Source organism: Cuculus canorus, chromosome 1, assembly GCF_017976375.1.
Source record: "Cuculus canorus isolate bCucCan1 chromosome 1, bCucCan1.pri, whole genome shotgun sequence".
NCBI classification, from domain to species: domain Eukaryota; kingdom Metazoa; phylum Chordata; class Aves; order Cuculiformes; family Cuculidae; genus Cuculus; species Cuculus canorus.
This window is the reverse complement of record NC_071401.1, coordinates 123,328,410-123,344,789: the sequence shown is the minus strand read 5'-3', so window position 1 is coordinate 123,344,789 and position 16,380 is coordinate 123,328,410. Positions and strand designations below refer to the sequence as shown.

The 16,380-nt window shown below is 47.2% G+C and overlaps 1 protein-coding gene across 1 annotated transcript; it reads right to left on the bottom strand.

The window, feature by feature from the left end:
• Window positions 1–1,142: 1,142 nt before the first annotated feature.
• On the bottom strand, window positions 1,143–14,346 carry NDUFB4 (NADH:ubiquinone oxidoreductase subunit B4). Its single transcript, XM_054062786.1, has 4 exons — window positions 14,311–14,346; window positions 5,092–5,634; window positions 3,690–3,836; window positions 1,143–1,301 (listed from the first exon to the last, which is right to left on the bottom strand). The coding sequence occupies exons 1-4, from the start codon at window positions 14,344–14,346 to the stop codon at window positions 1,242–1,244; spliced, it is 786 nt and encodes a 261-aa protein (XP_053918761.1). The 3' UTR covers window positions 1,143–1,241.
• Window positions 14,347–16,380: the final 2,034 nt, after the last annotated feature.

The window sequence follows — 16,380 nt, the reverse complement described above, 5'->3', positions numbered from 1 at the left end:
TTGGACCAGATGTCCTCCAGAGATCCCTCAGCCATTATTTGATTGTGTGAAAAAGCTCATCAACTCACTCTGATGAAGCTGTGACTGCAATGGGCCCACACTTAACACCCTATTCATGCAGGCAAGGGACATCGCAGATCTGTTCTTGCTGACTTCACTGTCAAGAACACTGTTGCTTTCCCAGCAGGCAGAGGGAATGTTTCCACTTTTGCATCAGACTGAGTTTTGGAATTGACCAAAACATTTGGGAAGAAACTACTCCTGTATTGTATCTGAAGGATGAGGGTAGTCTGGATTTTGGAGAGCACTCACAGGCCACATGAAAATTCAGATCTGAATTAAAAGTCTTTTCCTCACACTCACATTTTAGTACTTTGACCACAACAATTCCAGGGCCCACTGTACCAGTTGACTGGAGCAGAAAAGACTCATGTTCTCAGAAGAATAAACAGATAAGATATTTTTGCAGGCACAAGGTTCAGTTATACTTGGTGGGCTTGGTTGTTTTAATCATGACCCATTTGCAGTGAGGAAATTAAATTCTCCTACACTGTAAGGAAACCAGTGTCAAAGATAAAATTCCTGATCTTTTTACTTCTTATCTTCCACTCACAGGAATTATAGAACTCATAGAAATGGCTAGTCCCATATAGCATGACAATGTTCAGCTCACTACTTCCCAGTCTGGTACAGTAATTTTATCCAGAAGTTTATTGCAATAAACAAACACATGGTTTAGGCTTGTATTTTATTAGGGAAAAGAAAAAATTAACTCAATTTAATGGAGAGCAGGCAGGCAGGCTCCTAAAGTTATTAAAAATGAATCACAGAACTTGCCCATTATTCAGTTAGGGCAAACTACACTATGAAACTGACACCAGGACAAAATACCTAGTAGGCAGCAGTAGTTCTTTAGGAAACTGCTTTGGGCTTGCTTAACATTTTAGCCTAATACTCACTTTAAACTTCAGTCTGTGCTGCTCCCACATCAGCAACTCCCAGAGTTTAAAAGGAGCCTCTGCATGTAGACCAAAGGAGTTCACTGGTTGAGCACAGGACACCCTCTCTTATATCTACCTACATTAGATACAAACAACTTTCATTTTAGCCCTTTTTGTAATTGTTAAAAATGAAAGACAACCAACCAGCAATTAAGATTTATTCTTGTGAAGGAGAAACGGCAACACACAATATATCTTGTTTTATTTATATCCCATGAACAGCACTGCAATTCCAGGAATTTAGAATACACTGAATGGTCGCTCGTATTTACCTTCCTTGATAAGTTTCTCTTTGCGATCCTGTGGAAGAAAGAGAACATCCATCATTATCCTATTAGAGAAGCTTCAATCAGCCTGCAATGAGAGAAAAGCAGTCCTAACATTTCAGCATGGACTACAGGAAAATAGCACCACACATGGTCTTAAAGGTCTTTTCCAATCTCAAGGATTCTATAAGCACAAACTCCGATAACAACTGTTGTGGGTAAAAAGTAAAAACGAAGGCAGCATTTAGCTTCACTTACAAGCTATGGATTAAGTGTTCATCTATCCCACTCTCACAGGCCAGCAGAGACCAATTCCTGTGATGTATTCTTTACAAAATTAGTTGTGTCACAATTAAGTTATACATTTAGCTTCTACCTCCTCCTTATGGCAGAATAATCCCATGCAGAGGTCTAATTATGGAGAAACTTCTTAATAACTTGCCTAAATGGGCCCATGTTCACCTTCAGCCCATTTTTATCTCACTCTGCAATCATATACCTTTCCGACATTATCATTACAGTACACAGACACTGCAGATGTTGCCTATATTCCTTCTGCTGGATAAAAACAAAAGACTTGCTTAAGACTTGGCAGTTTATCTTTTGCTTTTCCAGACACACAACAAACATTCCTCAGGAAAAGAAAAAATGGGGAGGGGAGGGGAAAAATCCTCAAACATCAGTAAAGGAACCAGAATAAAGGAAACCAGACTGTCCTGGAGACTACTTTAAAGACTTCAGCTAAAATATTCCCAGGCAAGTATGTCTAGATTTCACTCACAGAGGTTTGTTTTCAAGCACCCACATGCTAAGCTACCCTTTTTGGCTAAGCCCAAGTGTGGCTTTACATACAAAACAAAATCGGCATGACAAAACACTGCAGAGATGCTGAAGTCTCAAAAACATATCAACACGCTCAGCATGATTCCTAAAACCTGTGATTTTCATTCATCCTAATAAAGAGCACTCCATACAAATATCCTACTAACTTTACCTGATATTAGTGCTTCCTAGGTTGTGACTGGATCTAAAAACACTACTTTTGGTCTAACGAGGGAAATAAAAGTGTTTTAGAACAGCCACAAATTCACTAGGAAAAACAGCTACTGTCTCGCAGAAACCTGGTGTTTTCTTGGGTATGCATTTAGCCGAGTATTTTCAGAATGATCTAACATTGGCCAGATTCTGATGCCCACATTTCAGAAGTTAAAATGGAAGCAAAATAAACCTTCCAAAATATTAAAAATCCAGTCAAGATCCATCACTGTACTCGGCATAACTCCTCCTCCCCACTTGCTTCATGAGAGTAGAGAAATGGCCAAGCAATTCACAGAGACTTTGCTAGGTCTGTCATCCGTAAGCTCCCTATTTATTTATTTCAGAAAGCACAGTGGCTGCACGTCGACATCTGAAAATTATAGCACTTTCTTATGACTAATTTATACTGTCAGTGCTACAGAGAGGTATTTTACAGCAAAACATCCTGATCAGGGTAACTGTGATGGGCCATGTCCAAGGCTACAACATACGGCTTTTAGCACATCAGGACTTTGAGACAGCAGGCCCAATATCAGCCCTCCATCCTTCATTACTTTAACAATATTAATCATAAACTGGTTTGGGATGGATGGGACAATGACGGTCAACCAGTCCAACCACCTTGCAGTGAGCAGTGACATCTTTGACTCCATCAGGTCTCTCAGACCCCCATCCAACCTGACCCTGAATGATTCCAGGGATGGGGCACCGACCACCCCTCTAGGCAACCTGTCCTAGTGTTTCACCACCCTCAGCAAAAAAAATTTCTTCCTAATATCTAGTTTAAACTCCTTCTGTTAAAAATCATTATACTTTGTCCTATTCACAGAATCATATAACCATTTGGTTGGAAAAGACTTCGAGATCATTGAGTCCAACCATACCTGTTCGCTATTAAATCATATCACTTGCTATAGGCCCTGCTAATAAGTTTTCTACAATCTTTCTTATAAGCCTGCTTTAGGTACAGGAAGGTCACAATCACTCTTAGGTGTAAGAAGACCCCATCAGTTAAGACTCCAGGAAGGCTCCCTGAGAGATCTTAGAGCGACCTTCCAGTACCTGAAGGGGGCGTACAAGAAAGCTGGGGAGGGACTTTTTACAAGGGTATGAAGTGATAGGATGAGGGCGAATGGCTTTAAATGGCAAGGGCGGTGAGACACTGGCACAGGTTGCCCAGGGAAGCTGTGGATGTTCCCTGCCCCAGAGGCGTTCAAAGGCCAGGCTGGATGGGGCTTTGAGCAGCCTGGTGAGAGGTGTCCCTGACTGTGGCAAGGGAGTTGGAACTGGATGATCTTTAAGGCCCCTTAACCACCCTATGTTTCTACAACCTACACTTCAGAATCAGGTGTTCACCCACGTTCAGCACTACCAACAGACTCACCCTGTCAAGTTTGAAGACAGCACCCCAGAAGAGGAGAGGACCTATGGCAAAAACAGCCCCTAGAAAGGACGTCTTCGGTGTCGGGCGGAAAGTAGGGTAGACATTCTGTGTCCTGGCATAGGCCCAGCGGAGCAAGGCAGGATCTTCCTGCGTTGGAAAGCCAAAATTCCCCAGTGAGGCCCCAGGAGCTCTATGAGTCTCCTCCTGTGCCAGCTGCCCCCAGGCTGGGATGGACACCAAGGTCACAGGGAGGACAGGGAGGGTTGTGTCCTCACACACCCACCCAGACCTGGCCCCACTCTGGGAGACACCAGGTGAGGTGTACAGGCCCCACAAACACACACGGACACACACATGGACACAGACATGGAGGCATGGACTCAAAGACACGTGGACTGACACAGATGCAGATGGACAGGCAGACATAGACATACAGACACACATGGACATAGACACACAGACATGTGGACGGACAGATGCATGTAGACAGACAGACGCATGTAGATGGACAGATGCATGTAGACGGACAGATGCATGTAGACGGACAGATGTGGACATGGACATAGACATGGACACACGGAAACATGGAGAAAGAGACACGGACACCCACGGACACACAGATGGACACACATATACACATGGACAGACACAAAGACATGGGCACACAGGGACATGGGAACAGACACATGGACACACAGGACAGACACAGACAGACACAGGCACAGTTGACACACAAACACACAGACATGAGGACACGTGGGGACACATGGATACTGGGACACAGGGACAGACAAGGACACGCATGGAGACACAGACATGGACTCACATGGACCCCCCAAACACACACAGATAGACACATGGACACACACAAACACAGAAACATGGGGACACAAGGACAGACAAGGACAAACATGGAGACAGAGACACAGACACACACAGGGCGCCACAGGGGACACGGGAAGACCAGGGAACATGGGGGGACAAGGGGGAACAGGGGGACACAAGGGGGGACACACGGACACACACAGGGGACGCATGGGGGGACATGAGGGGGTACGGAGGGAGGCGCACAGGAGGACAAGTGGGGACGGGGGGAACACACACGGGGGGAACACGGGGGGACGAGGGCACACAGGGGGACAAGGGGTGACACAGGGGACACACACAGGGGGGATGGGGGGAGACACGGGGAGAAAACAGAGGGGGACAAGGGGAGACAGGGGCACACATGGCGGGGACAAACGGAGAAGGAGACACAGACAGACACACACAGTAGGGCACAGAGGGACACGAGGAGACCGGGGAACACGAAGACAAGGCGGGGCCGGGGGTGCACACAGGGGACAGGGGGACAGGGGGACAGGGGGACAGGGGACCCACGAGGGCCGGTGGCGGCACTCACGATGACGGCGGGCGGGCGCGGGTTGTGCAGCTGTAGCTGGAACTGGCGCTTGAGCCTGGCGCGGATGGCCAGGCGCTCCGCCTCGGCGCGCCGCTTCTCGGCCGAGGACTCGTAGGTGTTGGGGTCGAGCTCGGCGGGTAGCGACACGAACCGATTGGGCCGGTACCGCTCGGCCGCGCTTCCCGGGGGCTGCGACTCCGCCGCCATCGCACACAGACCGCCGAGAGCCCGCCCCGTACCGGGAACGAGCGCCCCCCGCGGCCGGGAGGGGCCGCACCGGCACCGCACCGAGCCCGCCCCGCGCCGGGAGAGAGCGCCCCCCGCGGCCGCGGCTGGGAGCGACGGGCAGGGTCTCCGCACAGAGGCCGCACAGAGCCCGCACGGAGCCCACAAAAATAGGGCGCCCCCCTGCGGCCGGGAGGGATTCCGCACCGGCACCGCACAGAGCCGGCATTGCACAGAGCCCGCTCCGCACCGGGAGAGAGCGCCCCCTGCGGCCGCGGACGGGAGCGCCGAGCAGGGACCCCTTACAGACCCCGCCCCCTGCTCAGACCACACCCCCGTACAGACCACTCCCCGTACAGACCACACCCCCCGCACAGACCACGCCCCCCACACAGGCCCCGCCCTGCGCGCGCACGGGGACTCGTATCCTCAAGGTGATCTACCGTTGGTCAGACTCTGAATGCCACGTTTCTGAAGTTACAGTGGGAGCAAAATAAACCTTCCAAAATATTAAAAATCCAGCCGAGATCCATCACCGTACTCGGCATGACTCCTCGTCCCAAATTTAGAATCACAGTATCATAGAATCATAGAATCATAGAATGGTTTAGGTTGGAAGGGAGCTTAAAGATCATCCAGTTCCAATCCCCCTGCCATGGGCAGGGACACCTCCCACTGCATCAGGTTGCCCAAGGTCCCACCCAGCCTTGAACACCTACAGGGATGGGGCAGCCACAACTTCCCTGGGCAACCCGTGCCAGTGCCTCACCACTCTTATAATGAAGAAATTCCTCTTTATGTCTAGGCTAAATCTGCCTCTCTCCAGTTCATACCCATTGCCCCTGGTCCTATCACTACAAGCCTTTGTAAACAGTCCCTTCCCAGCTTTCCTGTAGCCCTTTTAGGTACTGGAAGGTCGGTATAACGTCTCTTTGGAGCCTTCTCCAGGCTAAACAACCTCACCTCTCTCAGCCTGTAACATCCTCAGCTCCATCAGGTCGCTCAGACCCCCATCCAGCCTTGAATGTTTCCAGGGATGGGGCATCCACCACCTCTCTGGACAGCCAGTTCCAGTGTTTCACCACCCTCAGCAAAAAAAAAAAATTAAAAAAAAAATTCTTCCAAATTTCTAGTCTAACCTTCTCCTCTTTTAGTTTAAAACCATTACCCATTGTCTTGCTCACAGAATCATACAATGCTTAGGTTGGAAAAGACCTTTGAGATCGAGTCCAACTGTACCCAGAGCAGTGTCCACCCCTGTCCCCACTGTGCCACCTACAATGGGTGTGGAGTGCAGGGTAAGCAGAGAAGGGGGCGTCGAGGGAGAAGGGTGGCTTGTGGGACAGTGGTGGCAGCAGGGTGAATGGCCTGTTTGCTGCCACATGGGAAGGAAAGGACCTCCAGAGAAGAGCTGAGGTGTAAGGGATCATAGAAGCATAGAATCATACAGTGGTTTGGGTTGGAAGAGACCTTAAAGCCCATCCAGTTCCACCCCGCCTGCCATGGGCAGGGACATCTCCCACAAGATCAGGCTGCCCGAGGCCCAGTCCAATCTGGTGGTGATCACCTCCAGGGATGCGGCATCTACAGCTTTCCTGGGCAACTTGTGCCAGTGCCTCGCCACCCTCATGGTGAAGAATTTTTTCCTAATGTCTAGTCTAAATCGTCCCACAATGTAACACCATTCCCCCTCGTCCTATACCTGCACTCCTTGATAACGAGCCCCTCCCCAGCTTTCCTGTAGCCCCTGATTACAGGTTGCTCCTAAGCACACACAAAATAATAGGGCTCACATGGAGTGCTGTATTTAGCTCTGGAGTCCTCATGAGACACAGGAAGCACGTGGATCTGTGAGAGTGAGTCCAGAGGAGGCCATGGAGATGATCAGAGGGCTGGAGCGCCTCCTGTACCGGGATAGGCTGATGGAGCTGGGGTTGTTCAGCCTGAAGAAGAGAAGGCTCGGGGGAGACCTTAGAGCAGCTTCCCAGTACTGAATCAGATACAGGAAAGCTGGGGATGGGCACCAGAGAGTGCAGTGACAGATGAAGGGCAAAGTTTTAAGCTGAAAGACAGGAGATTTAGTTGAGATATTAGGAAGAAGTGTTTTCCTGTGAGGGTGGTGAGACACTGACACAGGTTGCCCCATCCCTGGAGGTGTTCAAGGCCAAGCTGGAAGAGGCTTTGAGCAACCTGTTCTAGTGGAAGGTATCCCTGCCAGTTGCAGGGCGGGGCTGGAACTGTATGATCCTTAAGGTCCTTTCTAACCCAAACCATTCTATGAGTACATGATTCTACGACTTTATTGAAAATGCTGTGCTTTGGCACTGCAATAATAGAGCAGGAGCTCTGCCTCATATCTTATGATTTCATTCTTCTTTTTACCTAAGCTCTTGGAAAACAAATAATTTCCCTTTGGTTTGAGCAGCTCAGGGCACTGCAACTTGCTTCCAGCGGGACAAAATATGAGTTGAGTGTTCCTGCAGTTTGTGTACCTTAAGCATACCAGCACAGTAGGAGGTATTTTTCCCTCTCCCAAGCACAAGCCTGCAGTCATCTCAAAATCTCTCTTAGTGTTTCTCCAGCTTTTCCACCCTCATTTTCTGCACAATCACACAGCTACAAATCCAAGTGAAAACTTCAGCTCTTTCATTTACAGTCAGCTCCCAAGGAAATATAGTACCTTCTACATGCCCTGCTGCTTTGTTTCCCAGGGCTTTCAGTTAAGGATGGTGACTCTGGTTGCGTGGAACAATTTACTCCCTTTACTTTCGCAACCATCATATTTTGAGAGTTGTATGTCTCCAGCTCCACAATTGTCTGTCTCCATAGCGGGCATGTGGAGAGCTGTATTAGCAGCACTGCCATGTGGCATTCCTGTGGTACTTTCATCTCTGAGGGTTCCCAAGCACTTAGCAGTCTGTGTTTCCCTGTCCGTGCACAGCTTCGTTAAACGTTCTTCCTCCCTGCTCTCTCATATTTCTTAATAAATGACACATGCAGCCTTGAAATGGAAAGATTCCTGGCAGGAACGAGGTGCGCATTGCATTAGCCTTCTGGGAAGGGATAGCTGCTCACTTGGAAATGGTGGGTGTTTATCCCTTCTTTGCTGCATCACGAGACTTGAAAAAAAAATTCCTGTCCCTGTGGGTCTCCCAGAGGAAACAGCCAGATGCTTTTCCCCCAGTCCCCTGGCTCCTAAGGTCTGTTTGTAATGGAGTGGGACAGTTCCTGTGGGCAGGAGCAAAGATGGTCTTGTGGTGAGGTCACTTGGCAAAGGCAGCATTCAGCTCCCAGCCCTGTTGCAGACTCTTTGTGATCTTATCTATGCAGGTCCAAGCTGTGCCTTCTCCTTCTCTCTGTAGCTCACAGCTGTGTGTGTACATGCTTGGCATGCAAACAGTGCTGAAATTAATTCTACTGGGACCAAAGCAGAAGGTGCAAAGCTACATTTCCATTAACAATGTAATGTACTGTATTAGAAAATCGAGCAGACAGCCACTATGCTGAAAACACCTTTGCATTTCATCTCTAATCACTAACTCATCCTCCCTCCCAAAGGAGCAAGTTCCCCACGGGGAGTCTTCTTTTGAGAGATCACTTGTTTCATTGGGTAAGAAAATAACTACATCCCTTCCAGAGAGCTGCTTTCTCTGACACTCAAGCCTGTTTGTGGCAATTTGTTTTCACTGCTCCAGAGGTGCTTTTGTGCATCTCCTTCATTTCATAACAGCCGTGTCTCTAACTAAAACATTATCCTTCAGCTAAAACCCCAGACACCGATAGTAAGTGTTGAAACCTTGCATAGAGCAATGCAGGACAAAGACAGAAATACTGCAGTCAAAGCACTTGACTGAAGTCAGTGATTGGTTGGGTTTTTTCCTGCTGACAGGAACTGCTGCACACAGTGAGAAATGCTGCGGTGACAAACGACTCCTGCGCAGACCTCCTGCGTCATCTACTCCTTCTGGGCCGCCCTATGGCAGGCTCTGAACACAGCCTGGCAGCTGCTGCAAACCACCTTTGAAACAGAAGATTCTGTGAGAATGATCAAGACCCTTCCTGTCCCTGTTTTTGCCAGCCAGATCATGAAGATCATTTCACTCCCCTACTGACTGCTGGTGTTGACCTAAGAGAAGTAAAGGAACATAGAATAGGCATTAGTGAGCATGAGGTCACTCTCAGTAGGGCAACACAGGCTTATCTAGAATAAGCTGGTCATAATACCATGTCCTCTGAGTTCAAACACCAAGACTGGAAAGGTAAGATTCCAAGTGTTCTTATGAAAAAATCAGGACTGTTGACTATTGAATGTTTGAAGTTGGCAGTATTGAATCAAATTGACAATTCTCATATGAAAATGCCTTTGATGTTTACATCATCTGTTTTCTTTATGACCAGTAGTAAACAAAAATTGAGAGAACCAGTCCAAAAAATTCATCTTTGTCCAGCACCCTGTGGTGGGTTGACCTTGACTGGCTGCCAGATGCCTACCCAGCCATTCTCTCACTCTCCCCTCTCTACAGGACTAGGGAGAAAATGAAATGGAAAAGCTCATGGGCTGAGAGACATACAATTATTATGAAAAGCAGAAGCTGCACATACAAGAGGACAAAACAAAAAGAGGAATTAATTCACTACCTCTCATCAGCAGGTGGATGTACAGACACATTCTAGGAAGCAGGACTTCAGTACATGTAGTGGTTTCTTGGGCAGACAAATGACATACCCACAAATGTCCTCCTATCATCCTCTCTTCCCTCAGCTTTTATTGCTGACCATGATGTCATAAGATATGGGATATCCCTTTGGTTTTTCGGGGCAGCTGCCACAGCTATGTCCCCTCCCAACCTCTTGCCCACCTCCATCCTACTGACCTTTGAGGTTGGTGGTAGTGGAGGAGAATTGGAGACAAGGCGTTGATGCTGTGCAAGCACTGCTTAGCGACAGCTGACACATCAGTATGTTACCAACATTATTTTAGTCACAGATGCAAGTCACATCATCATACGGACTGCTGTGAAGAAAGTTAACTCCGTCCCAGCCAGACCAGGTACAAAGCTGTCTTCAATACCATCCTATAAACAATTTAATTTCTGAAAGCATTCTCTTCCAAATCGGAAGTCTGAAATTAGGCATACTCCTATGTCAGACTCTTTAGTTGAAGCTGCAGACAACTCCCGGCTTAAGTTTAAACTTGTGCAAGATACTGACCTTCCTTTTGGACCCATGTGATTTTGTTGGTGCCATTTCAGTCGTGCTCCAAAATATACCCAGAGACTGAATTTTTTTGACTGTAGACATGAAGTCACGTCTTTTCAGAGTGGCCAGGCTAAGTCACTCTGTGATTCAAGTGAATTAAAGGAAAATTAACCTGAAGCACAGACCTTTCTGCCTGTGTCTGAGGTGATCGTGCGTGACACTTTCAGAAGGGACAAGTTAAATGTGCTGTCATTTCAAAAAATATCTGTGTCTGTCAAACTCATGCAGAGTGCTTGTGGTTGACCTGTTTGCATCAGTTGTCAGGTTGGGTCAACACATTGCTGGGCTTTATTTTGAATTCTCACTGACCTTTTGCAGAGAAAACAAAGTAAAAAACGGGGCAGAAGCTGACAAGATCATTCATAACACAAGAAGGTTCTCGAACAGATGCTACTTACTTCTAATTCCCACCTGTAATGGGCAAGAAGGGTCTTTTGGTTCCTGTTCCTTGTCCATACAAGTGCATGAATACTGATGTGTTCTCTACCAGCCTTCTACTGAGGCAAAATAGTATCAGCCATCCATCTGCATGGATATATCTATGGTAAAAACCGTAGTAGATGCAGAAGGGGAGCGGTGTAAAAGATATTGGGACAGCAGGCTCAGAACAGGTGTGCCTAATTGCCATATATAGCTATGGTAATAAAATGTCCAGATAAATGTAATTTGTTCTGCATTAAGGACTGAAGTCCCCAGCATCTTTAAGTTGTTTAAAGGAAACCTGGCACACAAAGGAAGGAAGGAGTTAACATGGTTAGGGGAATTATGAATAGTTCCATCATTATTACAGCCAACAGGCCACCCATAAATGTGTATCAAATGTTGAGCTCAGCAGGAGTTAGTTACAAAACTAGGACACTTAATGAGTCATAAAGTGCCAGGAATAATGAGAGACGGCATTAAACAAACCATTTCTGCCTCTCCTGGGCCTGTCCAGAGACAGTGTCAAGAGGCCCTGTGCTGTTTCAGCTTTTCCTGCTGAAATATAATTTTTGAATCACACTCTATTATAGCTCTGGCTGAACTGCCTGAGCTAGAAAGCTGGTGCCACCTGGGAAACTCTGGTGGGAGAGGGGAAAGCTGGCAGTGAGCACCTCTTCTTTACTCCTTTGCAGGGCATCGGTTGTAGCATTTAATAATATAGTTCAATTTCTTAGTTTTCCTTCTGCTTCCAGCTCTTTGCAGGAGAGGCTACTAATAGTCATGTAACATGGAAGAGCAGGAGAGGAAGAGGTCTAAGAATAAAGTATGGTGGTAATTAAAAAGCTGAATGTCTGGAGATAAGTCCAGTTATTGGCTAAGTGTTAGAAATGCTTAACCAAACAAGTTGTAATGTTATTCCTAGGCTTCCCCTTGCAATGGCTGTCACCAGCAAGCTGTCATTGCCCTGACTAGCCTTCTCTGGACCGTCCGTCACCAACTGGCCCAGGAGCAGCATCGAAGCTCGATCCCTTGGCCTTAGCTCTTGCTTGAGCTGTCTCAAGTGTATGTTGCATCTAGCCTTGGACCACAGTGATTCGAGTTCCTGGCATGACCTCAGACCTTCCTTGTTGCTTTGGCCTTGCTTGGGCATCACTGGACTGTGAATGATGATGGTTACTGGCACTGGACCTGCCCTGATCACCTTGTTTGGCTCCCAGCTCACCTTCACCTGTGGAGCAGCCCAGTCTTGCCACCCTTGTATCACACTGTCACTCAGGAAACAGTGCTCAACCTCATGACCCATAGGTAGTGTATGTGGCACCAAGGGTGGGCTCATATTGATGCCAGCAAAAATTCAAAAAGTGGTGCAGTAAGAGTCAGTGAGAAGAAACCCAAGCGTTGCAGGAAATGTCTCACATGGGGTGAGAGAAGGCATCTTTACTGGCCAGTTGCTCCTGACACAGATCACCACCAGCAGCTGACAGGGGGACTTTCCCCATTTCTCCCCAGGTATTCTACTCTGTCCACAAAATAAAGGATAGATCTGCCTCATTCAGTCTATTGGAAAAGTAGCAATGCCTGCTGTGAACTCTGCCTGCATCTCTCTGACACGGTGGAGGAGGTTCCAGATGGTGAGTCCTCCTACTGAGACATGTCTAAGAGGCTGTGAACCATCCTCTGGAGATGCTGTGTTTCCCTGTGGGCTGTGGAGTCTAGTTTAGCCCAGGGACTTCCCAGCCCCAGGAATACCCAATGTGTGTCAGAGTGCCAAATGTTACACAGCCTTTACTGTACCTGGAGGATGCTCTGTGAGTTTTGCCCAAACCTACAGGTGAACCCCTGGACTTGCTAACAGCAAAGGAGAACCAAACAAAAAAATTACTCTGACCCACAAAGCCATCAGATTCCCTGCAGTGCCTTACTTGAAGTTACTCCATGGGTTTAGCTGGATTTCCTTTCACAAACAAAGCCAGAATGTGAGGAAAAGCCTGCTGTGAAGAGCCAATGAAGAGGAGCCAGTAATACTTTACTCCCAAATAGATATGGCCTCTCCTGCTCCTCAAGACAGGAAAACAGTGCCTGAAGGGTTGGTTTGGTGTCACGGACTTTGTGTGTGCTGGTGGGGTCCACATGTGAACACTATCTTGGAGGAAGCCTTGCTTTGTGGAATCATCCAGTCCAAAACTTCTCCACAGCCTCCAATTCATTTTTAACTGAAAAAGGAGCAGGACTTTATAGATAATGACACTTCAAGAAGTCATAAATTTCCCCTTTGTACAGGAAGACACTCAAGCCCTGTGTGGAAAAAAAAAAAACCCCGGTCTGAAATCTATAATAGATCAGCCTTGAAGAAGACGCAGCTCCCTTGTACAGCTACATAGAAAAAGATATGTTGTTTTGCTTTATGTATTTTGTTAGAAGTCTGGAGCTTAAATTTTAAAGCAAGTCTTTGGGAACACACTGTGAAGCAGACCATCAGTATGAATAAAATATGTTAGCAGGGATGTGTTGAATTTAGCGTGACTGTTTGGCAATCTCTGTATCGCAGTGGGTAAGTACTTAGTTGTGGCAATGCAGAGTGGGTTTTTCTGCTCAAGAGAGAGACAGAATACAAATGAGGAGGTTGCTGCAGAATGCCAGCTACTAGGAAAGATATACAGTGTCCGCCCTGGGTATTTCAAGGTTTGAAAAAAATAAATGAAGGCAATACTGAAACCTTAAACTTCTGACCTATAGAGACAGAATGGTAGAGCAGTGCTTTCCTTGAGCTCTTGTTATCATTGTATAAATCAGGAACATTAACTAAACTTGAAATATGCCTTAGCATTGCAGAACCTTGTATCCATCAGGTTTCATCTGCCTTGTTTGGGAGACTGGGTAAGGCAGCTGTCAAGGTTAAAAATTACCTCCTATATTAATGTCTCCATACTTCTCTAGATAACCTCTTAGGAGAGAGGTTTGCTCCTTGGATAAATCACTTCTGTTTACAGTGGCATGTCCCCCTAATCTAGCTAGTGTAATTGTGATCTGCAACCCCTAAAGGAAAGATTTCTACCTCTGGTGTGACCTTTGCAGGGCACTTTAGACATAGTGTTTTCCCCACTCTCCTACTGCCTCTCACTCCATCCCCTTACATGCATTTGTTTCCCTCCTACTCACCTGCAGATGTCTTTCCTCTACTCAGCCCTCTCCTCCCATTCTCCCAGTGTGCCTGAGGGGTCTTTGCTCTTAGAACATACTCTGACTTGCTCTGCCTCCCTCACTTGCTACTCAAGTCTTCTCGCTGCTTCTCCTTGGCCATATCTCACTCACTTTCTTCCAAGCATCTTCACAAGAAGCTTCAGTCATGGTGGCAACCACTTGCGAAATGCTTAGCAGATGATAGTTGTGGTACTCTGCTCCCTGTTTTCCTCTTGTCCTTCCTGTGTCAAGCAACCGGTTCATTTGGAGCCTGGATGTTTGTGTTCGTCTGACTTTGCTTTCATTTGGTTTTGAATCTTTCTATGGCCTGAAGCCAAGGGAATTACAAGCAGCCATCATTGTCACAAACTGAATAAGTCCAAGGGAAATGGCAAAGCCTGGTGCTGTTACGTCTGTATTAGTCTTTCACAGCTGGCTGGGATGCCTGTTATGACAGACCTAATAACAGGGAGGTTACATTTCTCCACAATTTCCCTTGAGACTGAACATGTTCCCTCAGCTGAAGGAACAAGGATAGTGACTCACCCCTAAACCTACCTAATTCTCTCCAGGGCAGTCCTTCCCACCAAGGACTGAGAATGTCTGGGATACCACAACACCAGTAGGACATCACACTGGAAGGACAGGATGTCATCCAGAGAGATCAGGACAAGCTGGAGAAGTGGGCCTGTGTGAACCTCATGAGGTTCAACAAGGCCAAGTGAAAGGTCCTACACCTGGGTCAGGGCAATCCCTGATTTCAATACAGGATGGGGGATGATGTGATGGAGAGCAGCCCTGCAGAGAAGGACTTGGGGGTGCTGGTTGATGAGAAGCTTGACATGAGCCGGCAACGTATGCTCACAGCCCAGAAGGCCAACAGTGTCCTGGGCTGCATCAAAAGAGGCATGGCCAAGCAGGGCAAGGGAGGGGATTCTGCCCCTCTATTCCTCTCTTGTGAGAGCTCATCTGGAATATTGTGTCCAGTTCTGGAATCCTCAACATAAGAAGGATATGGAACTGTTGGAATGGGTCCGGAGGAGGGCCACAAAGATGATCTGAGCTCTGGAGCACCTCCAATACGAGGACAGCCTGAGAGAGTTGGGCTTGTTCAGCCTGGAGAAGAGAAGGCTCCAAGGAGAACTTATAGCAACCTTCCAGTACCTGAAAGGGGCCTACAAGAAAACTGGGGATGGACTGTTTACAAAGGCTTATAGTGACAGGACTAGTGGCAATGGCTTTAAATTGGAGAGGGGCAGATTTAGACTAGATATAAGGAAGAATTTCTTCATCATGAGAGTGGTGAGGCACTGGCACAGGTTGCCCAGGGAAGCTCTGGCTGCCCCATCCCAGGAGGTTTTCAAGGCCAGGTTAGATGGAGCCTTGGGCAGCCTGATCTAGTGGGAGATGCCCCTGCCCATGGCAGGGGGGTTGGAACTGGATGATCTTTAAGGTCCCTTCTAACCTGAACTATTCTATGATTCTCTGAGATACCCATGGGAGACACTGATATGGCAAAACCTGATTGTCTCAATTCAAAATGAAAATTTGAAATATGATAAATCACTGCACGACAGTCACTGAAGTCAAGGGACTTTCTTTACAGTTGTATAACTCCTTCCCAGCACAGACAAAGACCCTATTTCCCATCCCTTTACTTTGCCCAGTGGAACTATGTAAGCTCCTTGACCCTTCCTTATTTTACTTCACTGTAGAAAGAGCATGGACAAAGCAGGAAAACAGAGTCCCTAATCTTAGAAATCTGCATATGTTTTAAGATCAGTGAAATTATTGAGCTAAAGCCTTTGAATTCCTTGTTCTTAGACATAGGTTTTGTAGATGAGTCATAAAAGCGAGAACTGCTCCTGACAGCAATGCTGCCCTTTTGTCAAGCAGTGACAGAAAAGGTCTTTCTGGCCTGCAGAGCAGTCTCAGAGCAGAGATACCTCTGGCTGTGCCTCCTCTCCTGCAGGTAGCAGCCAAGCAAATCACTTCGGTTGACAGCTTATGGATTTTTATCATATTTTCTCACAGCACAACTGCTTCCAAATACCAGCATCTCTATCTCATCTGAGTGGACCTATGTTGTATCTGGCATCAGCTTTCTCAGACATTGGGTGAGCCTGTCCAGCAGCTCCACCTAGGTTTGTGAAAAGATTTGGGACAAATTATTCTGGCTTGCTAACCGTGTAGTATAGTGCT

Coding starts and splice junctions, on each gene's coding strand:
- NDUFB4 (XM_054062786.1), bottom strand. CDS start 14,346: ATGACTGAAGCTTCTTGTGAAGATGCTTGGAAGAAA. Junction 3,837..5,091: donor CGCGCCCGCCCGCCGTCATC/GTGAGTGCCGCC, acceptor TTTCCAACGCAG/GAAGATCCTGCCTTGCTCCG. Junction 1,302..3,689: donor CTGTCTTCAAACTTGACAGG/GTGAGTCTGTTG, acceptor TTTCTTCCACAG/GATCGCAAAGAGAAACTTAT.